The sequence below is a fragment of the Stomoxys calcitrans genome, chromosome 5, assembly GCF_963082655.1.
Source record: "Stomoxys calcitrans chromosome 5, idStoCalc2.1, whole genome shotgun sequence".
Lineage (NCBI taxonomy): Eukaryota > Metazoa > Arthropoda > Insecta > Diptera > Muscidae > Stomoxys > Stomoxys calcitrans.
The window spans coordinates 66,192,014-66,216,730 of record NC_081556.1 but is presented as its reverse complement, the minus strand read 5'-3'; the positions used below and the strand labels follow the sequence as shown (position 1 = coordinate 66,216,730).

Here is a 24,717-nt window from a genome sequence, read left to right as displayed (position 1 = left end):
ATATGTTCATATTCGCTGTACGTCTCTGTGATGTATTATATAGCTATAGATTCTTAGTTTTAAGTGTTTAATATGTACAATTGTTGGAGATATTACCCGCACCTTAATTATAAGAATTTTTTATTCTTGTAGTGCGGGTGTAAATAAATAAATTACAAATTAAAATTCAAATTACAAATATGACTGGGCTAGACCCAGGGGTCTCAATGCTAACCCAGAGAAGACTGAAATCTGCCTGTTCACGAGAAAGATGGACCGATTTAAAGCACCACGTTTCCTCAATAGAAAGGTCTGCATGTCTGACAAGGTCAAATACTTAGGAGTGATCTTGGACGGGTAACTTAATTGGAAGTGTCACATTCACGAGCGTACTGAAAAGGCTCACAGGTGTTGGGCACTATGTAAGCAGACCGTAGGTTCGAATTAGGGCTTGAATCCGAGGATAGTCCACACGCCTCAATTATTTGGTGGACTTTGATGGAAAAATAGTGCAAAGTAAGGATAATACAACAGGTTTAGACAACATGTTATCTTGGCATAGGCGGCGCGATGAGGACTACGCCCACTAGGGTAAAGGAGACTATTCTAGATATCCGACCCATTAACATACAAACTAATGTGAGGCAACCGATGGGAGAATAAATTGAGGATAGGAGCAGGCCATACCAGCGTGGTATGATCGAGGCGACATTAGGAAACCCGGATGAAATAGAAAAGGTTTCCGATCAGAAACCTGAGATGACACTTGAGGTGGAGTGCTTCCAGAGGCACAGTATTGGTTTGTCGGAACGCTGGAATTGCCATCTGGGAGATCGTGCTGTACAGCTGCATCAAAGCTAGAGGGCAAACTGGGCCAATCACTGAGATCTGTTTTAGACTGCCTGTTTTAGACCACAATACCGTCCTGCAGGCGGAGATCCGGGCGATCATGGAATGCGTGAAGTGGTGTGGTGCTAACGCGAGTACGTCGAGTGTGAACATCTTTACCGACATTAAAATTGCCATAAGGGCAATAACTACTAGGACGGTAAGGTCACGAACAGTCTTGCAGTGTAAGAAGTAGATTAACACCTTCTCTGAGAATGGCAAAATCCAATCCAAAATCCGGGCCATAACGGAGTAATGGTGAATGAAAAAGCAGACGATTTTACAGTAAAGGCCAGACGATTGGCGTCAATAAACACGGTTAACCTGAAGCCTTTCGGGTCGACGCAGTCCGAGTTAAGGGAGTGGGCGACGAATACGCATGTAATACTGTGGAACAGCGAAAGGGTCGTTAGGACGGCGAAAATCTTATGGGGAGATACGGATTGTGAGAAGAAGAGCCTATTGCTAAAAGGAAGTAAGAAGGAGGTCAGTATAGCTTTCGGTATCATAACGGGACGCACAGGACTACGAGCTCATTTATGCATAATGGGTGCGGCAAGTGATAGAAGTGGAGAAGATGATAAGGCGTTGGAGCATTTCCTTTGTCATTGCCCGGCTTTTGCGGTGAACAATCACCAGAACTTGGGTGGGGACACAATACCATACCTGTATGGAAAACAATTAAGGATTTTGCAAGTAACACGGAATACCTAACTTAAATTTTCTTTTTAGAGGTTACTTTTTAGTATTTAGGGTGTACATCAAGCCGATTACTGTCTTACGTGTGTATGCCCATGTTGTTATCGGGCGCATTAATATCTGCACCCTCTTTCGAAACTAACCTACTAATTTGCGATACAAATGTTTAGCCACCTTAATGACAAATTACTATATTCTTTTTAGATGCCGAAGGAATTGAAACAACGAATCGAAGACTATTTTCAAACGTCATGGTCTCTTAACCACGGAATTGATATAAATGAAGTGAGTATGACAATTTCTTCTAGGTTTGAGACCATGTATTTAAATTTAAACAATGTAGACTTTACGGGAATTTCCAGAGGAACTACGTGGCGATATTTCCATGCATCTTCACAGAGAAATTTTGCAGTTACCCATATTTGAAGGAGCCTCACAAGTGAGTAAATCTGTTTCTTTTGAAATGTTTTTATTTTGTATACCCTCAGCCATAGCTCCTATATTAGGTTTTTGATCTCCCTATTTGACTTGTTAATGTAATTCTTAAATATGGTATTTGACGTTATGTATTCTCATGTGTATTTTCAAATGAAGCAACTCTGAAAGATAAACACATCGTATGATACGTACGAAACATTTGATATGAAAATCGATTTTTGTAATAAATTTGCCCTTTTTTCGCATAAGGAAAGCTTTTATTTAATCGATCATACATGCAGACACATGTGAATAAAATAAAAGAAAATACATGACGATTGGAGTGCGTTCTAGTCGTATTTGACGTTCATAAGGAAAGACAGAAGTTACAGATCACTAATATTTAAAATATTCTTTGTCGACTTCTCGTTATGACTTCAAATCATTCTTTTTTAATGTTTGTCTAATTTTTACTTCTTGAAGCGACTCCTAAACGAATACTTCAAACTAGTCTTTGAAGATTTCTTGACCTGAAATCATTAGTTTATAGTTTATACCGTGGAATCGTGCCAAGAACTTCAGAAAAGCGATCTATGATGGAGGGTATATAAGATACGTCCAAGCCGATCTTTACACGATTTTTCTTGTTTAATTTTTTGTTATCAATAGGGATGTTTAAAACTTTTATCGCTGCACATCAAAACTAATTTCTGCGCACCTGGAGAATACTTAATACGTAAAGGAGATGCTCTCAACTACATTTACTATCTTTGTAACGGTTCAATGGAAGTAATGAAAGATGAAATGGTTGTTGCGATTCTTGGTAAGTTTTTAAAATTAAATCTAAAATAATTCTTTGTTTATGATTATTTTAAGATAAAAACATATTTGGGTCAAATTAAAGGGGACCAAAAATATGCGCAAGGGCATATACATTATAGATATAAAGGAAAGTTGATACCAAACGTGCTCATATCAGTACCTTTCGGTATTAATAGTGAAGCACCACGGTATTGATGAAATATGAAATGATTAGTACCGTTTGACACTAACCTCTTTACCGAACTGATATTGGTTGTAATACCAACATGTTATTGGTTTAAATACCGTTATTAGGTACCGGAACATTTTTGAATATTTCACCCTATTTAACAAAAATAAAAAACAATGAGAATAGTTTTAATCTTATTTTATTTCGATTTTTTATGGTTGTAATAACAATCAAATAATTACAAAAATAAGTGTTACACCGTGACCAACTTCGATTCTTCGCATTCAGCAATTGAAGTTTATCACACAAGAGACCAACATGTTATCTTATATATAAAAATCAATTTGTGTTTGTTTGTAGGCTTGTTTGTTTGTGTGTTCCTTATAGACTCAGAAACGGCTGCACCGATTTTCTTGAAATTTTCACAGAATATCTGAAGGGGGGGCGGACATTCCCCCTTACCGTAATTTTCAGAAACGCCAGATCCCGGAGATGGGTGGTGCGATTTAAGCGAAATTTTGTGTGCTCTCTTATAGTAACCTACAAACAAAAATTTGGTATCCAAATTTCGGATGGGGTACCTAAGGGGGCCGTGATTGGGGGCCGTCTCTCACCAAAAACATCCCCCAAAGGAGACAAATTTATGACCATAGCAATATGGGGCTCAAATGAAAGGTCTTCGGGAGTAAAGCACGAATTTGATATCAATATTCGGGAAAAGTGTCTATGGGGCCACCCCACCCCGCCAACACCACCCAAATAGGAAGTATTTACTGACTATTGCAATATGAAGCTCAAATAAGAGGGTTTTTAAAGTGGAACACGAATCCAATATATATTTTCAAGGCCAACTCACTGAGTGGCCGCCCATCCCACAAAACACCCCCAAGCCGGTCATGTTTGCCGACTGTGGAAATATATGGCTCAAAGTAAAGGTATGAGGGAGAAGACCACGTATCTGATATCAACATTAGGGGCCAACTGTCTAGCGGACGTCCCACCACCATAACAACCCCCAAATAGGACATATTTGCTCACCAAGACAATTTGGGTCTTAAAAAGAGTGGGACTAAATATTCATAGTTTTTAGGGCCAATACCCCAAAACAAACTTTACTGACTTTTCTAACCGAATTTGATATCCAATTTTGAGGCCAATGGCAATATAGGGTTCAAATAAATGATATATAGATATATGAGAATAGAGCACGTTGCTGATATATTTTCCGGGCTTAGTGTTTGGGCGACGACCCCAATCCCCAAAACAACCCTAAATCGGCCATATATACCGACCATGTCAATGTGAAGCTTAAATGAAAGGTATTGGGGGGTAGAGCAAGAATTGATACCCACTTTCGGGACCAATTTTCTCGGGGTCAACCTCTTCCCAAAATATGGGGTTCAAATAAATGATAAATAGATATATGAGAATAGAGCACATTGCTAATATATTTTCCGGGCTTATTGTTTGGAGGATCACCCCAATCCCCAAAACACCCCTAAATCGGGCATTTACCGACCATGTCAGTGTGGAGATTAAGTGAAAGGTATTGGGGGTAGAGCAAGAATTGATACCCAATTTCTGGGGGTCAACCCCTTTCCCAAAATACCCCACAAGCAGCAATTTAGTGACCATCGCAAAATGGGGCTCAAATAAAGGTATTTGGAAGTAGAATAGGAATTTGATATCCAAATTTAGGACCATGTATTTAGGGCATCACCTCTTCCCCAAACACCCCGCAAAGGGTAAAAACCTTTTTTGGGCCATGTGTTTGGGGACGCCTCATCGTGTAAACTCCCCTAAACCAATGGCAATATGGGGTTTAAATAAATAGTTTTTGAAAGAAGAGCACGATGCTGATATTTTTTTAGGGCCAAGTGCCTGTGGGACCACCTCACCCCCGAAAACACCCCTAAATCAGATATCATGAGAATATCGGGCTGAAATAAAGTATTTTAAGAATGGAGTACATCTTGCATCCAAACTTAAATTCGTAGACCAATAAAGATCATATGGAATACGGACAAAGGCACATATATTGTTAAACAATTAGTCAAGCGATATACTATTTTCGTAGCATGCTATTTCACTAAAATCTCTTTAATTGTCGAAAATAAATATTCCAAAGAAACTTTTGTTCTATATAAAGTAAAAGAAGGCGCAGCGGAGCAGGCCCGGGTTGGGGTTAAACCGGGTGTCATGCATCGGGTATATACTGCAGTTGTCAGGCCTACAATGATATATGGTGTTGTGGTCTGGTGGACGACGCTTCAATAATCTACTTACTGCTTTGGAAAAAATACTGAAGTAGTGGTCCCTCGGCTAAACAGAAGAAAGGCGGATTGGAATGTATTTCGGCACAAGTTCTGCACTACTGCACTACTACGGAGGATATAAACATAGTGGTCAAACGGATCCTGAATGAACCGCTTGTGCCAGCATGTCCTAGTGCCAAGCCAAGGGGCATACAGCGAACGCCATGGTGGGCCCCAGAGCTGGTTGGTCTAAGGAAGGTCTGGAGAAAACTCTTCAACAGAGCAAAAGCCACAAGACCACCTCACGATTGGGACATCTATAAGTCTGAGCTAAGAAAATATAAGGGTGAGCTTATAAAGGCTCAGAACAAATCCTGGTTAGAATTCTGTCGCTCCGTGGAAAATACATCTGAGGCCTCTACGCTAAGGAAAATTCTGTCCTCGAGACCTATTACGGTGGGGTATATTCAGAAGTCAGAGAATGTATGGACAATGTCTAGTGAGCAAACACTAGAACTACTCGGACAATGTGGCGCCAGAAGAGGTTGTCACTGATATGCATTCTTCTGAGGCCATTAGGGAAATTGGATCTGAGCCGAAAATCCTTTGGGCGATAAGAAGTTTCGACTCCTATAAGTCGCCAGGCCCTGATGATGTATCACCGGTTCAATTACAAGCTGTGTCTGATAGACTGGTTCCCTGGCTTAGGGAGATATACTCTGCTTGTATCAGAATGTCATATATACCTGTGGGATGGAGGGACATGAAGGTTATTTTTATTCCGAAAGCAGGAAAACCCTATCACTCGAAGGCGAAAGATTTTCGTCCTATTAGTCTGTCATCCTTTATGCTGAAGACTCTTGAGAGGATAATAGAAACATATCTTAGGACAAAGATCCCCGAAGATCATCTGTTGCGGCAACAGCATGCATATAGTAAAGGCAAATCGACTGAAACAGCCCTTCACGACCTAGTCGGCTACATCGAGGGTTCTCTCACTGTCAAGGAAAATACAATGATAGCATTTCTTGACATTGAAGGTGCTTTCAATAATGTAAAACCGGCGTCAATCATGAAGTTTGGAGTTTCTTGGCATCAACTCTACCGTAAGAAAATTTATTAATAACTAACTTACTAAAAGATGCATTACGGCATTCTTGGGATCTGTGTATCTAAAAAGATGGTTAGTAGAGGAACGCCTCAAGAGGGTGTACTGTCTCCTCCACTTTGAAATATAGGAAAGTTTCCCAACACCCTCAGAGATATACTTCAGGAAGCTCTACGTGCAACAGCAAGGTGGGCTACTGAAAGTGGTCTGGGTATAAATCCGTGCAAGACAGAAGTAGTTCTTTTCAGCAGGAGATACAAGTTGCCTATAGTGGATCCTGTCTCCTTGGATGGAGAGTATGTTCCATTTACAGAAAGCGCAAAATACATGGGTGATTTGCTGGACAGGAAATTGCACTTCAAATCCAACATTTTGGAAAGGGCAAGAAAGGCCACCCTTGCCCTATACATCTGCAAGAGAGCCATTGGCATTGGTTTAGACCGCGTGTCATGCAGTGCATATATACTGCATTTGTCAGACCTTTAATGCTATATGGTATGTGGTGGACGGCGCTTCAAAAATCCACCTACTGCTCAATACTTAACCGGATCCAAAGGATGGCTTGTTTCTGCATCACAACCGCACTGAGGACACCACCATCTGATAAAAATTACTGTACCACTATTCCTTATAGAACCGATTGGAACTACGATATCCCTAGTAACAGAAGTTACAAAGACTTCTAAACGGATGGTTTCAAACTAAACGACCCGGTGGGCTTTGGTGCGTACTCTAAAGATTTAGAACTGGTCATATCTAAAAGGTTACCCGACCACTGCAGCGTGTATCAAGCAGAGTTCCTTGCAATTAAGGAAGTGGTGGAATGGCTGAGATGTAATGTCATTACGACGATTGGCATAAATATCTTCTCAGACAGCCATTAAATCCCTGGATAACGTATTTCTGTACACAAAAACCACCCTCGACTGTCACAGATCTCTCAACGAGATGGCTGAACAGTTCAAAATTCACCTGTTCTGGGTGTGGGCCACAGAGATGTCCCAGGGAATTCTAAAGCAGACGAGGTTGCGAGACTTGAAACTACCTTATACACTCCAGGGACGCTGGAATCTGTGGGTATGCCTCTAGCGACATGTTAGCTAAGTTTTCAGGACCAGGCCCGAAGGCCAACGAATGGTAGATGGTAGCAAAGAGGGGGCTGTGAGCATTCCAAAACTATGTGGCCTCGTCTAGACTTGAAGAGGTCTACTACTTTGCTGTCATTGGCTAGAACAGACGTCTCAGTCATTGTGTCTGTCATGACAGGCCACTGTCTAAACGGAAAACATGCTGACAGACTGAAGGTTGCCAGCAACGACTTTTGGAGATGCTGTGAAGACATCGAAGAAGAAGAGAGAACACCTTCTTTGTGTGTGTCCCGCAATAGCAGTCAGTTCTTTGAGAAACTCTCTGATTTTGCGGATGCGAACATTCGCAAGTTATTCGACTTTTTAAAACTATCTGGGTGGTTCAGCGGTAGGAACTAGAAGGCATCTTCCTTCTTCTGTTCCTGTGGTATCACAATGGATGAAAACGTCTAAGTGAGTCTTATGGCAGATTGCCACTTAAACCTAACCTAACCTAACTTGACGGATTAATGTAAGTACATTAAATTATTGAAACGAAGGGTATATTCATTTATTCAATCCGTTGGCAACAAATCGAATTATTTATTACCGCCCTTACAAAGTATATACTATATATTTCTCATTTTAAATTTTTTCCCTGTTAGGTCGAAAATCAATAAAGTTTACAATTTTTGTTTGATTCTCTTTCGAGACGAGGTCAGTGATCGGATATTTTGTTTGCAAATGGAAAAGGAAAGCCAGAGATCGCAACACACACCAACCACTATGGGACGCATTTCGTAATTTGGTTACGATTACTGACCAGCGTATTAGATGTGAAGGCTTCAATGGCCGTACGTTGGTATTTTGTACTTATACAGAATTAATTGCGATAACGCCTCTATGATATAAATTCCACATTATCCACTCACGTCCACTCTGTCTATAAGCTGTGCTTTTCCCAATGCATGTGTTTTTGTGTAAATGGCAGATTTTTTGTCTACATAAATTACACTACTCCTAAGATATGCACATGATTCTGTGCATCTGTTGGAAGTTATATTTTTGGTTTCGATTCGGCTTCCTGATGGTCGTAAAACTTTAAGACGATTTCAACATTCTCGTGTGTATGTCGCTCTATTGTAATCCCGATACGTCTCTACATATATTAATATATTGAAGTTCTTGAACGGCCAAATAGTACCATATTTGGATATAGCTGCCATAAACGCCGATGCACTGATTAGAGTCTTGAGCCTATAAAAAGCGCATTTATTATTCGATTTGCTGAAATATCAAAGATGGGTTCTTCTAAAACCCTCAAAATCCTAGCCAAATATGGCTGTATAAGCGCATAATGCCATAACAAGCGCATTTATTACGCTGAAATTTAAAACAATGAGTTGAATTGATCCTTCCGATAACCGAACCGAATTCGGTCCAGATCGGACCCTATTTTAATGTAGCTGCCATATTGACCGATTTGTCAATTTAAGGCCTTAACCCATTAACGCCTGACCCTGGATTCCATTGTCCGATTTGTATGAAATTTCATATATTCATCATTTAGAGCATTTGTATTGACGTAGTAAATTTATTACATTTTTTTAACAAATATTTAAAAAAAAATTAAAATTTTTGCAAAGAACTAAAAAAGCTACTATTATTTTACAACAAAAAAAATTATTTTCTTAATTTTGTATGGCCATTTAGGGAAAGAAAAATTGGATTTTCATGACTTCGACATAAAAACGCTGCTGCTGTCAAAAGTTGTAGGCTTATCGCCATAAATCTATTTTTTAAAATAGAAACCATTAAATGCAACAAGTCACTGAAATTGTTTCCATAAATCTCAGTCCTAAGATTTTAGAGAATATTTTTTTGTTAGATTTTTTTGGATATAAAAAATTGTGGACTTTCGATAAGCCTATTTTCCTCCAAAACATGAGGGGGAATTTTTTTTAACAAGTTTCATTCATCTACTTTCTTTAAAATTCATTAGGAATCCTCTTTCCTTACTCGAGCTAGAATTTTTCTAAGACAGCTTAAATCTTGGCTATTTTTTTTCTCATTCCTCGTTAATGGATATTAACTGTCTCTGAAATTTAAAGCTGGGATTTGCATAAGGTCTCTGAGCATCTCAACTAATATGATTCAAATCGGTTCATATTTGGACATAACTATGGATATAGTGGAACAATGTGATAATAAATGTTTCCCTGGTGATGGATATCCAAAATTGGCATGGCACGGAGGGCGCAATTTTTAACCCAATTGTTACGACTGAACATCTGCACGAGGGGTGCCCTAATTCAATCCGTAACTTGACACAGCTTCTAATCCGAATGCAAAGCAAACCTATGCGTGTTTCTGCTGAGGCTATCAATTATTCTCAAATTCATTTTTATACTCACCAAAATAGAATGTTCACGCTAAGTATGATTTAAATTGGTTCATAACTTAATGTAGCTCCTATATAAACCGATCGTCCAAATAGATTTCTTGAGCCTCTAGTGGGCACAATCACTAGCCAATTTGGCTGTAATTTTGATTGTGGTATTTTTTATGACTTCTATCAGCAATTACAAGCACGGTCAATATCGGCCCAAAAAATCCTTTTCTTAAAACTGTATGACCATTTAGAGAAGAGAAGTGGATTTTAATGACTTCGACATTAAATCGCTGCTGTTGCCAAAAGTTGTACGCTTTTTTTTATTTAAGTCTATAGATAATAAATACCCTTACAGACTAATAACAATATATTTACAAATGTATTAACCTAAAAATTTAAAACTAATATAATTTTCCTTTTTTAACTTTCTCGATTCTCAGATAGATCTATTACATCTTTCAGTTGATTAAATTGATAACATAGGTGCCGAAAAGGATCATTATTGGCATAGTTGGTTTAATAATAAGAAATTTTCAAAAGATCAAAATATCTGGTAGGTCTGAGAGGAACGTTGAAGAAAATTTGACTCAAAACAAAGCAGGAATCTATTTGACCATGAATTAATTTAGTCAAAAACGTAATGTTTAGCATGGTTCTACGACTTTTTAATGTAGGAAGCTTTATAAGATTGAATCGGTACTCATACGAAGGTAATGAACTTCTGTCCCACCCATTTCGACGGAAACAAAATAGTAGAAATTGTTTTTGAACTGATTTTATCAAATCGGAATGAATATTGTAGTACGGATTCCATACCACTGAACCGTACTCGAGATTACTTCTAACTAGCGACGTATATAAGTTTTTCGTCACAGAGAAATCATAAAGTTCTTTACTCCAGCGTTTCATGAAGCCAAGAGCACTACGTGCTTTGTTTACAACCATTGAGATGTGTTGACGAAAGTTTAAGCGTTGATCTGGAAGAAATCCAAGGTCTTTAAAGCTATAGACTACTTCAAGTTGATTGGAACCCAAAAAGTAGCTAGTTTTAAGAGAGGTTATTCTTGAAAATGATATGTGTTTGCATTTGAAAATATCCATAAAGTTCTGGTTGCACCATTCGTAAAGAGTATCAAGGTCATATTGAAGATAACACTGTTCATCACAGTCTCTCGTTGATCTGAAGATATTTACATCATCTGCATACATCAAAATATTCGAGTGCTTTAAAGTAAAAAGGAGATCGTTTATGAACAAACAAAACAGCACAGGGCCAAGGTGACTACCGTGTGGAACACCCGAAGAGACAACAATTGATTTGGAAACTGCAGTATCAAATTTAACTCTTTGAGTACGTCCAGTCAGATATGATCTGATCCATTTTAGTAAAGATGGACTGAAACCAATAAGATCTATTTTTTGTAACAGATGGTTGTGGTTGACTTTATCAAATGCTTTACTAAAATCGGTATATATAGTATCCGCATGGTAGCGTTCCCTAAAGCCATCGTTGACCAAACAAGTAAATTCCAAAAAATTTTTTATCGTCGATTTCCGGAACCCATATTGGTAGGGAGACAATATAAAAGAGACTTGACGTAAAATAGTGTCAGTCAGAATTTTCTCTAGTAGCTTCGGAATAGCATTCAAAATGCCCCTAAGATTGCTTCCACAATTCCGGCAGATATCCATGCTTTAATGAACTGTTGAAAAGTGTAGAAAGGGGATACGAAAGTTCGAGAGCGCAATGCTTTAAAATGTTCGATGGAATTCCATCTGGACCGGGATTAAAAGTTATCTTCAGTGACCTTAAATTTTCAAGTACTACGTTTTCACCAATCTCAGATACGTCTATAAAAGCTGAATTGTTGATTGTGTATGGATATGTTCCACATAAATCATAATAATTATCTGAGTAGGTAGTGCTAAAAAAGTCAGCAAAGATGTCGTTATCAGCTACTTTAGCTTTATATCTAAGAAAGTTCGGTAAACTATTACAAAGGCGCTTTGAATTCACAAATTTGTAGAAGGATTTAGGTTTTAATTTCAATTGATTTCTAATTTTATTCAAATAACTACCATACGCCAATTTGTTTTTTTTTTTTCTATAATATTCGCATCTTGTTAATGAATACATCGAAAACTCTGACGTTGACCCTGAGCGTTTAAACCTTTTATACAATTTATTCTTCTTGTTTTTCAGCCTAGAAAGATTGGTTGTATTCCATGGAGGACCAGATGCGTTGCAAATAGTAGTTTTAGGGACAGATTGAGAAATAATGTCAAGTAGCACAGTATAAAAAGTTGAAATCATTTCATTGATATCTTTAGATCTGAAAATTTCATTCCAATGAACAGATGAGAGTAGTGAGTTCAGTTTGATGTAATCAGTTTTAGCAAAACAGTACACTTTTTCAATTGCTACATCTCTTTTAACTTTAGAAGTGGGATAGGGTATAAGTAATTTGAGTGTCGGATGATATCTATCCTCAGGACTTACAACCGGATCATTAGAACTTAAACATAACTCAGATGGTTGATTAACGAAAACAAAATCGAGTAATTTAGAAAATGAATTGTTTATGTAATTAATTTGAAAAAGACCAAAATTTTACAATATGCCGATTTGGTATCACGGGTGTTGAATCATTTGACTTGGACGACTGAATCCAGTTAATTTGAGGAAGATTAAAATCACCAAGGGCAATCAATGTGTCTCTTGGTTTAAACGACTGAAATGCTGATTGGATTGCAGATACGTGTTTTAAATAAATATCCTTACATGAAGAGGGTGGGACGTAAGAACATGAAATAAATATTGAAAAATTTTTCAAAAATATTTTTATGGCTACGAATTCAATATCCAAGGAAGATTCCACTATTATTTCTTCAGAAGGAAATTCAGTAAAAACCGCTATTAGCACACCACCTCCAATTTTTTTCATTTTATCGTTCCGATCACGCCTATATAGGAAAAAGTTCGGCACAAATTCTGCACGTCTCTCCCTCCTAGACCAGAAAAGAAAGTGATAGGTTAGGTTAGGTAAGGTTGAAAAGAGGGTGCTGATGTTTATCCGCCCCATGCCACTATGGACATACACCTAAGCCAGTATTCGGCTTGCTGTGCACTCTAAAAACTATAGAGTCTAAAAAGAAAATTTTAAGTTTGGAATTGCGTGCTACTTACAAAATCCTTAAATGTTTTCAATACCACTCCCCTATGTTTGTTCATGTGTGATATTGTGCCTCCACCTAAGTACCGATATCTGTTGGATGCGAAAGCCGGATAATGACAAAGGAATGACGACTCATCATCTTCCCCGCATGCCCTACACATACTATCACTTGCCGCACCGATTTTACATAAGTGAGCTCGTAGTCCTATGTGCCCTGTCATGATAACAATAGTTATACTGACCTCCTTCTTGCTTTCTTTCAGTAATTGCCTCGTCTTCTCACGATCCTGGATCTCCCCATAGGATTTTCGCCGTCCTATCGACCGTTTCGCTGTTCCATAATGTTGCATGTGCATTCGTCGTCCACTCCCTTAACTCGGACTGCGTCGACCCGAAAGGCTTCGGGTTAACCAAGTTTATTGACGGCAGTCGTCTGGCCTTCACCGCCATATCATCTGCCCTTTCATTCCCCCTTACTCCGTTATGGCCAGGCACCCAAACGATGCGGATTTTGCCATCCTCAGGAAAGGCGTTAATCTCCTTCTTACACTGCAAGACTGTTCCTGACCTTACCGTCCTGGTTGTTATTGCCCTTATGGCAAATTTACTGTCACACTCGACGTCCTCGCGTTAGCACCACACCACTTCACACATTCCGTTTTCGCCCGGATCTATACCTGTAGGACCGTTTCACGGTCAGGCAGTCTAAAACAGATATCAGTCCCAGGGTTCCGAATGTAGACCCCCCGGCGCACTTTGTCCTCTGGCTTTGATCCATCCATGCAACATGATCATCCAGATGGCAATACTTGGGTTCTGTCAATCCAAGACTGTGCCGATTGCAGCAGTGCCTCCCACTCGACTTCAAGGTTTATCTCAGGTATCCGATCGGAAACATCTTCCATTCCTTTCAGGTTTCCTATCGTCACCTCGACTATACCGCTATGGTATGAACTGCTCTCATCCTCAATCCATTCTCCCATCGCCTTAGGTCTCACAGACGCCGTGGCTGTCTCGCACTTAACCTGTATGTCAATGGGTCGGATTTGATGAAGACCGTAGCCTTTGTGAGCTGGAGGATATCCATCTTTCTCACCATGTCGAGCTTTGCGCCCTCCCAGGAAGCGTGAATACCTCTGACGAGCTGTTTGACGGTATCAATACATCCCGCAGACGCAAAACGCAGCGTCAAGATGTCCCCTCTAAACTAGCAGCTGATCATTTGTATAGATGGACCCTCTACAGAGTTCCACACATGTTTAAAAATCCGATCGTTAACCAGATCCTCTACTTGGGACCGATGATCTGGTGGAATCCTTCCAGATGCACAGCCGATATTGTTGACTACATAAGTCCGCTCATCTCTCCCATATGGGAAAGAGGTCCGCAGAGTTTTTAACAGAGCACGTCGTAAAAAAGCGGAAGTTTATTGGGATGTGTATTAAAATAGCTCACGAAATACAATAGGATTGCAAGAGCGGCAAAACGTGCCTCCTGGAAGCTTTTCTTGCAGTGTAAGAAGGAGATTAACGCCTTCTCTGATGATGGGAAAATCCGCATCGTTTGGGTGCCAGGCCATAACGGAGTAAGTGGAAATGAAAGGGCAGACGATTTGGCGGTAAAGGCCGGAGGACTGCCGTCAATAAACTTGGTTAACCCGAACCATTTCGGGTCGACGCAGTCCGAGTTAAGGGAGTGGGCGACGAATGCGCATGCAACATTGTGGAACAACAAAACGGTCGGTAGGGCGGCGAAAATCCTATGGGGAAAGCCAGATCGTGAGAAGACGAGGCAATTACTGAAAGAAAGCAAGAAGGAGGTCAGTATAATTATTGGTATCATAACGGGACACGTAGGACTATGAGCTCACTTATGTAAAATCGGTGCGGCAAGTGATAGCATGTCTAGGGCATGCGGTAGCATACTGGCATAGGTGTATGTCCATAGTGGCTTGGGGCGGGTTAATATCTGCACCCTCTTTTCAACCTAACCTTTCCCAATATTGCGAAACTCCCCGGTCATCCAGGGTTTTTCTTGGGCTGATTTCCTCTCTCGAAGAGGACTACTATCTTCGAAGGACCCTACCATTGCGGTCGTAATCCTGTTGACATTTTCGTCAATGTCTTCTATGCTTGGACAATCTAAATTATCTTGCCAAGTCTTCTTCTGAGTAGCCTTCCGAATTTTGTCCAGTTGATTTTCAACTTATTCCGGAAGCTTATGGGATACGGCGCTGGATGTGATATTCTAAGCCTAATGTAGAGATGGTCGGAGAAGGAGTGTTCCATGGAGACACTCCAATCCTGAACCTCTTCGACTAGATTTTCCGAACATATCGTCACATCTTATACCTCCTCCCTAATCCTATTAACAAAGGTAGTGGTGTTACCAATATTAAGTGTTATTAGGTCGATAGTATTCAAGAACTCTGCCAGGGCTTGACCCTACTTATTAGTGTTGGTACTATGCCACGAAATGTGGTGAGAGTTCGCATCGCGCCCTATTAGTACCTCGTTTCCAGTCGGTTTTGCTAGCCTCATCAGCCGTTGCAGCTCCGCCGGGGGTGGCGGTGTCGGGAAGTCGAAAGGCAGATAAAGTGATGTAGTAGTAGTTCCACCGTACCTCTGTCTCACCACTGTTGCATACGACGTTGACAACCCTGGGGAAAATATATAATTCAAATTTATATAATATACAGCGGTCAAAAAAAGTATTCATCATTAGCAAAATTGATAATAAATTCACTTATTTTGGGTAATTGAAGAAAATTTAAAGTAAACAAATAATGCAGTTTTATGCAATAGTTTATTTTTCGTAATATGTTTTAAAATAAATTCAAAAAATAAATTTAATTAGCGCAAAAAATGCAATTTTATATAATAACACCAAAAACAGAACAAAAAAAAGTATTCATCATTGATGTGCTATCATCAAAGTCAAATTCAAATATTATTTGGGAATCCCACTTTTCTGTTTTATTTAGTAAAGGAGGCTTTGCCCTTGACAGCAAATATTTAATTTCATTGAAAATATAGTTTTTGTCAAAATGGGTCGTAAGCAAAACGAGGTTTCTGATGAGGTAAAAGTTTTGATAATAAAACACCACAGGAATGGTTTAACTCAAAAAACTATCAGTGAAATATTAAATAGACCACGATCTACTATACAATCCATCATCAGAAAGTGGACAGAAACGAAAACTGTTGACAAAAAACCAAGATCTGGTCGACCAAAAGCACTTTCAGTTGGAGATGTGCGTTGGCTAGTGCGGCAAGTTCAGAAAACTCCGAAGACAAATGCGACCATTCTTCGTAAAAACACTATGGAATATTTAGGGAAGGAAGTTACTACACAAACAATTCGAAATACACTCAAAAGGCATAGTTACAGAGGAAGAACTGCACGTAAGAAGCCCTTTATAAATAAAATAAACCGAGTGAAAAGGCTAAACTTCGCAAAAATGTATGTAAAACAGCCCGAATCATTTTGGAAAACAGTCATTTTTGCAGACGAGAGCAAGTTTAATCTTTTTGGGTGCGATGGAAAGGTCATAGTGTACAGAAAACCAAATACAGAGCTTGAAGAACGAAACACAATTGCTACTGTAAAACATGGTGGAGGTGGTTTAATGGTTTGGGGGTGTATGGCGGCTTCAGGAGCGGGAAATCTTGAAATTATTAATGAAGTAATGGATCATAAGTATTACATTGACATTTTAAAGAGGAATTTAAAAGATAGTGCTGTAAAACTTGGGCTTGGTAATAACTTTCAATATTATCAAGATAATGACCCCAAACATTCTGCTTTAAATACCAAGATGTGGATGCTGTATAACTGCCCCAAAGTCATTAAAACCCCTCCTCAAAGTCCCGACTTGAACCCAATTGAACATCTTTGGGAACATCTCGAACGCAAATTGAGAACGCGCAATTTTTCGAGCAAGAGTCAAATGCAACAGGTGATAATGGAGGAATGGACTAATATAGACCAAAATATAACCGCTAAATTAGTCCAATCGATTTTAAACCGTTTAAAAGAAGTTATAAGACGCGGTGGTCGAATAACAAAGTATTAATTTTTTTAAATTATGTTATTTATTTTTTTGTTTTTTTGCAATGATGAATACTTTTTTTGTTTAATTTTTTGTGTTCAGCTGTAAAATGGCCCTTTTTGTTCCAATAAATACTATTTTTTTCTTTAAAAACAATGAAATTGTGTACATATATATCACACAAGTACTACTGCATCATTAGTTTAATATGTTTTTATTCCAATTGTCTTTTGTAGACTTACTAAAAAAAAAAACATTGAATGATGAATACTTTTTTTGACCGCTGTAAAAAATAAATAATTATTAATTTATATATTTGTCCAGAAACTTTGTTCCGGATCGTCCATTGCTCCTGAATTAGGGCAATATGAACCTTGCCCTTGCTGATTTTCTCCATCAGAGCGTGTGTAGCATTCTCGCTCCGGTGAAGGTTTATCTGCATTAGCTCAATTATTGGTCTTGCAGTAAATGAGCACCTTGGGAGTAGATGAAGATCTCATCGTCGGGTCCCTGTTCGTTAGGCTGTATTGGGTTTCCATTGGTTGTGCGGCCTGATGTTTCAATGCTAGGATCTTTGCCTATCTTTGTCTTCCAAATCCTAAGTAAATGGGCTTCTTGGAAGTAAGTGATGGTACAATACAATCATCAGCTTCCTGTTCGTTGGGTTGCATTGAGAATCATTTCGCTGCGCTAATGTTTCAATATTAGGATTTTTACCTATCCCAGTATTGCGAATCTTGGAGTCTGTGATGGGTCCGTCGACGGGTTCCTGTTTGTTAGGCTGTGTTGGATCGCCACTGCACTGCCTGATATTTTATTAGTATTAGGATCATTGCTTATCCTAGTCTTTCCAATATTGAGAGATGCCGTGATTGTCTCGTTGTCAGCCTCCTGTTCGTTGGGCGGTATTGAGTCACCTGCCAGTGCACGGCCTGATGTCTCAATATGAGAATTTCTGCCTATCCTAGTCTTCCCAATCTTGAAAACGACAGCTTTATTCCAGTAATGCGCCATGCCTTTAGTCTTAGCAAAACTCGTCACGGAGACTTCAGTGCCAACCACAAGGAGAGTTCCTTTCTCCTTCTCCTCCATGTAGAAGACCTCCCACTTCTCTGCGACTAAACCTTGGTTTTGCTTGCCCAAGAACCCAAACATGCGTTGCGTCGCAAATGTTCTGCCCCGTCCCTTTATGAAGACCGTCACCTTTGGGAACTGGGGGATGTCAATCTTTCTCACCAGGTCGAACTTTGCGCCCTCCCAGGGAGTGTGGATACCTCTGACGAACTGTTTGAAGGTATCAATACATTCCGCCAACGTAAACCGCAGCGTAAAGATATCCCCTCTGTCGAGTGTGGTTAATGTGGTACAATTACCACAGATGCGTTTTCGCTATTAATACGATTCAAATACAACATACCTTGAAGCCATCACACCTAATATTGTTGAAAAGTCCGAAACGCGTCCCATAGTGGTTGATGTGTGGTGCTATCTTTGGCTTTCCTTTTCCATTTCCGATCATTGAGCTCGCCTCGAAAGAGAAACAAACAAAAATTGAAAAATTTAATGATCTCGCCCTAACAGCCAAAAAAATTATTTTATTTACTAAAATTATTAATTTACAAGGCAATTGAAGAACAATGTATAAGTTAACTTCTCAGCGTCTCCAATAGGAATAATCGCGGCTAAATGGCAACGTGAACATTAATTTTATCCTACAAATTTCATTTTACAAGTATTGAAAAACTATAAGAATAAAATTATTATTTTATATTTTAAAATTAGAAAAAGAATAGTTTTTAATCGTTGTTTAAATAATGAAATAGTTGTTTTGTGTTTTAAATGAATCGGTAATTAATTGAACTCTCTTGACGCAGCGTATCTGATTCGTTGCTTTGTTAAATCAATTCGACATCTAGGAATTTCGATAACTTTAGCATATCTGGTGTTCCTATCAATGTCAATATGATCATGAATCATGATCATATGAACATTCCATAAAGAAGCAGGGGCAAATTTCTCACATATCAAAGAATGTTGTCCGATTCAAGTTTAAGCTCAAGGTTAGGTTAGATTAGGTTAAGGTGGCGGTCTGCCATCAGACTCACTTAGATGTTTTCGTCCATTGTGATATCACAGGAACAGAAAAAGAAAGATGCCTTCTAGTTCCTACCGTTGAACCATCCAGATCGATTTAAAAAGCCCAATAACTTGCGGATGTTCACATCCGCTAAATCAGACAGGTTCTCATAGAGATGAAAACCTAAAGTGGAGCTTTTTCTGACTTCTAGTGCGTACAGAATGCGTTTTATAGTCTGTCCTTCTTCGATGTCCTCACAGTTTCTGCAAAAGTCGTTGCTGACAACCTTCAGTCTGTCAGCATGTTTTCCGTTTAGACAGTGACCCCAATGACAGCAAAGCGGTTGAACTCTTCAAGGCTAGATAAGGCCACATAGACTTGGAATGCTCACAGTCCGCTTTTTGTGACCATCTTTCATTCGTTGTCTTTCGGAGCTGGTCCTGAAAACAAAGCTTACATGTCGCTAGAGGAATACCCACAGATTCTAGTATCCCTGGAATATGTTGGGTAGTTCCTAATCATGCAAGCTTATCCGCCTTACAGTTCCCTGGGAATCTCTGTGGCCCGGCACCCAGAACCAAGGTTTAGTTTGAACTGTTTAGCCATCTAGTTGAGAGATCTGCGACAGTCGAGGGCGGTTTTTGAGTTCAGAAATACGATTGTTGTAATGACATCATATCTTAGCCATTCCACCACTTCGTTAATTGCAAGTATCTCCGCTTGATACACACAGCAGTGGTCGGGAAACCTTTTCGATATGACCAGTTCTAGATCTTTAAAGTACATCCCATAAGCCCACCTGGTCTTCTAGTTTGGACCCATCCATATAGAAGTCTACGTAACTTCTGTTACCAGGGACATCGTAGTACCAATCGATTCTATATTTTTATAAAAACGCGGCTCTGGTAGGGAGTAATCCACACTTCCTGGAACATCGTATATTGTATAAAGGATAACACAGGAGGAGGCCACCGTATCACAGAGGTTAGGAGGCCACCGTAGCGCAGAGGTTAGCATGTCCGCCTATGACGCTGAACGCTCGGGTTCAAACCCTGGCGAGACCTTCAGAAAATATATTTTTCAGCCGTGGTTTTCCCCTCTTAATGCTGGCAACATTTGTGAGGTACTACGCCATGTAAAACTTCTCTCCAAAGAGGTGTCGCCCTGCGGCACGCCGTTCGGACTCGGCTATAAAAAGGAGGACCCTTATCGTTGAGCTTAAAATTGTATCGGACTGCATTCATTGATATGTGAGAAGTTAGCATCTGTTCCTAGTGGAATGGAAGGTGTTCCTTTGCTGACCCATCTTTTTAGATCCACAGATCCTAAGTCTGCCGTAATGCATCTTTTAGTAAGTAAATTATTAATGAACTTTTCTACTGTAGAGATGATGTCTAGAAACTCCAAATCCTTCATGATTGATGCCGGTTTTACATTATTGAAAGCACCTTCAATGTCAAGAAATGCTACCATTGTATATTCCTTGATAGCGGGAGAACCCTATTTGTAGCCAACTAGGTCGTGAAGGGCTGTTTCAGTGTATGCTACTATATGTAAATTGCTGCCGCGACAGGCGATCTCCAGGCGTCTTTGCCCTAATATATACCAATAGGACCAAAATATTTTGCTTTCGTCTGAATGTATGGAGAATGACCTTCGTGTCCCTCCACCCCACAAGTTTATATGATTTTCTGATACAAGCAGAGCATATATCCCTAAGCCAAGGAACCAGTCTATCAGACACAGCTTGTAATTTAACCGGTGATACATCATCAGAGCCTGGCGACTTAAAGGAGTCCAAACTTCTTATCGCACAAAGGATTTTTGGCTCAGACACAATTTCGCTAATATCCTCCGACGAATTCATACCAGTGACAACTTCTTCTGGCGCCACGTTGTCCGTTGGAGAATTTCCCGGGAAATGTTTATCAATGAGTAGTTGCAGTGTTTTCTCACTAGACATTGTCTATACATACCATCCCATAGGTCTCGAGGACAGAATCTTCCTTAGCCTAGAGGCCTCAGATGTATCCTCCACGGAGTTGCAAAATTCTACCCACTATTTGTTCTGAGCCTTTCTCAGCTCGCCCCAATATTTTCTTAGCTCAGACTTATAGATGTCCCAATCGTGTGGTGCTCTTATCGCTTTTGCTCTGATGAAGAGTTTTCTGCAATCCTTCCTTAGACCAACCAGCTCTGAGGTCCACCATGGCAGTCGCAGTTTGCCTTTTGGCTTGGCACTAGGACATGCTGACACAAGCGAGTCATTCAGGGCCTTCGTGATTCGTTTGACAACTATGTCAATATCCCGTAGTTTCCACTTCTTTTTCTGGTCTAGGAGTGATAGACGTGTAGAATTTGTGCCGAAATTTATCCCAATCCGCCTTTCTTCTGTTTAGCCGAGTGACCACTTCTGCCGTATTTTCTGTAAGGCTGAAGCTAATATAACGATGATCAGAAAAGCTGTGGTCATCCAACATATCCCGTCGCAGTCCTTTGTATATCTTCTGATACAAAGGAAACATCTTGTACCTCCTGCCTGTTCATGGTAATAAAGATCGGTTTATCCCCTTTATTACAAATCGCCAGATTGCAACTTATAGTGTATTCGATAAGCAGCTCACCCCCTTCGCTGACATCCGAACTTGCCTATATCTGGTGATGTGCATTATCATCACTTCCTACAATGAGGCTTTTCTTCCCTACAGAAGCGGCTTCAACCAGCGACTTAAGGTTCTTCAGTGCTTAGCGATTGAAGAAGATAAACATTTAGACTACTCCTTGCGAGAATACAGGCTCTGTGTCTCCCATTCCCCGTAGCCTTGAGTATTTTAAATCCCGGAATTCTTAGTCCACGAACCATTCCTCCACACACCCATAGTTCCTGGATAAGTAACACTTCAAATCTCCCTGCCATCAGGAGAACCTTTAGTGCCGAAGCGGCCTTACAATGGTGGAGATTTATCTGTAGAAACCGGACCATAGTCAGGATTCAGAACTTCCACCACTCTTAGCCTCTTCTTCTGATTCTTTCAGGAGTTCATCCTCACTAGACACTTGCGGTGTTAACGATTCCTCCTTAGAGGTTTTACTAACTGCTGCTGTCGAAGTACTTTTTGAGTTCCGTGCTTCCCTGCTGGCGCACACCTTGAGCCCAGTCCAACTGGAAGACCCACCAACATAGGGCTTATCGAGTCCCGTTTCGATGCCATCCCCTCCTGGCTTGATTGTGGCCTTCGGGGAGCTTTTTTTGATCCCCGAAGAAAATTAGTCTGTATCGGCCTCGATACCAGCCTTCATCGTCATAAACTGGAGGAGACTCAGAAAATTCCGCAAGGACATCGGAGAATACTGGTGACAGTCCATTGACTATCCCACTCCAATTATTCCTAGGTATTCAGCCCTTTTCTACTCCCATGTCGACAACTACTAAACTTTCCCTAGCGACATTAGCAAAGGTTCTTGGACCCATCTTACTATTGTTCGTCCTAGTTGACCGCAGCCAACATTTTTTGATGGAAGTTTGATGTCTTGTTGGATTGACGGACATATATTTATTGCACAACACATTAAGTTCCGCATATATCCCATCGCCATGCTCTCAATTGCTCAGCTACATTGAAGCAATTTTATGTGAGCATTAAATAATATAATTAAATAAAACCTTACATTTTGCCGCAGTTGAGAGTTGAACCAAGGACCTTCCGTTTACAAAGCGGACGTTGTACACATCACTGTTGTATGAATCTGATTTTTGCTTATGCTTGGCATGTTTCACTTAAAATACAAGTTTGTTTAAGTAGTTCAGTCAATAATAAATCTCAGCAAAGGTATCGCTAAAGATAATCGTTCAAGGAATATTACTAATTGTACCCGAGTTGATAGCTATCTTTTCTATACTCATGAATAGTTAGTTTTATTTGTACAAAGTTAATTTTCTAGCTGTTAAATTTTTAACAAATAGTGGATAAATATCATGAACTACACTGTATTATGTAATTAACTTATAGTTACGATAAGCATTTTTCTGAGTGTACGGTCTGTTCTAGACAATATTCGATTGTATGTATTATATCAAGACCAAATAAATGGAGAGCAAAACGTGTGGGTAATCACCATTATATTTTAATTATCGATACCAGTGTTGAAAGAACTCTACCTTTTTTTGAGAAACATGTTCAGCCTTACATGCAAAAGAGAGCATTTTTTTGTAATTTTGCAATATACCACCATAGGATGGGGGTATACTTATTTCGTCATTCTGTTTGTAACACCTCGAAATATGCGTCTAAGACGCCATAAAGTATATATATTCTTGATCGTCATGATATTTTAAGTCTATCTAGCCATGTCCGTCCGTCTGTCTGTCGAAAGCACACTAGCTCTCGAAGGAGTAAAGCTAGGCGCTTGAAATTTCGGCCAAATACTTTTCATCTTTACTTTTGCATCAGGTGTTTTGGTATCACTTCCAATAAAACGATCATGGGTCTTGACTTCTTCAGCTTTTATAGGGCGCAATTCTTATCCGATTTGGCTGTAATTTTGAACGTGGTGTTTTGTTATGTCTTCCAACAACAGTGCTTAGTATGGCGCAAATCGGTACATAACCTGATACAGCTGCCATATAAACCGATCTCCCGATTTTGCTTCTCGAGCCCCTACAAGGCAAAATTCTTATCCAAATGGACTGAAATATTACTCAATGACTTCTACAATGTTCAGCATTCAATTCATTTATGGTATGGAATCGGACTAAAACTTGATATAGCTCCAATACCATAACAGTTCCTATTCATTATTCTTTGTTTGCCTAAAAAGAGATACCGCGCAAAGAACTCGACAAATGCTATCCATGGTGGAGGGTATGTAAGATTCGGCCCGGTCGAACTTAGCATGCTATTACTTGTTTTTGTTATTTTGTTTTATTGTGGATATATATGTCACTTGGACTCGAAAACGGCTGAACCGATATTTATGAAATTACCCTACTATTAGACTACGAATATGGCATAAATAATCTGACTAAGTATCTGGGCGCCTACCCACCTCACAAAACCCCCAACATTATGTGTAGGCCGTTTGGGATAGCATGGGACTCAAATGAATGGCATTTGATAGAACGGTAAGAGTCTGTTATAACTTGTAATAACCAATAGTCTGGTAGGATGCCCCACACCTAAAATATTCAAAGATTAATCTCAAATAACGTTTACACTAGAGCCCAAATCCACTTTATTTGAGATAATCGCCAAAACCCGTTTACACTAGGATTCAAGTGATTTGTATTTGCCAATTTTGATGTTTTTGACAGCGTTTTTATTGCGTTCAGCACAGGGTAGTATCCCACAATGATTTTGTCTAAAGAAAAAGTTTAAATTAAATTTATTCCAAAAAAAAAATTTTAGTAAAATTTTTAAAATGATAAAATTTCATATTTAAAATATTCTACAAAGACAATCTTTTGCTGGGGCCAGGGCCGCCTAAATATTATTTTTGTTAAGGTAAAAATTTTAATGAAATTTTTAGAAAAAAACTTAATTTTAATGAAATTTTTCTAAACAAATTTTATAAAATTTTTCTAAAGACAAAATTTTACCGTAACATTCTCTAACGATAA

At 39.4% G+C, this 24,717-nt stretch overlaps 1 protein-coding gene across 3 annotated transcripts in view; it reads left to right on the top strand.

The window, feature by feature from the left end:
- Positions 1-24,717, top strand: part of LOC106083362 (potassium voltage-gated channel subfamily H member 8) — a 419,128-nt gene that overhangs the window by 369,708 nt on the left and 24,703 nt on the right. For all 3 annotated transcript variants that reach the window (XM_059370085.1, XM_059370088.1, XM_059370086.1), the window contains 3 exons: positions 1,771-1,851; positions 1,910-2,005; positions 2,653-2,806. In XM_059370085.1, the coding sequence (XP_059226068.1) occupies positions 1,771-1,851; positions 1,910-2,005; positions 2,653-2,806 (331 nt within the window). The remainder of the gene's footprint in view (positions 1-1,770; positions 1,852-1,909; positions 2,006-2,652; positions 2,807-24,717) is intronic.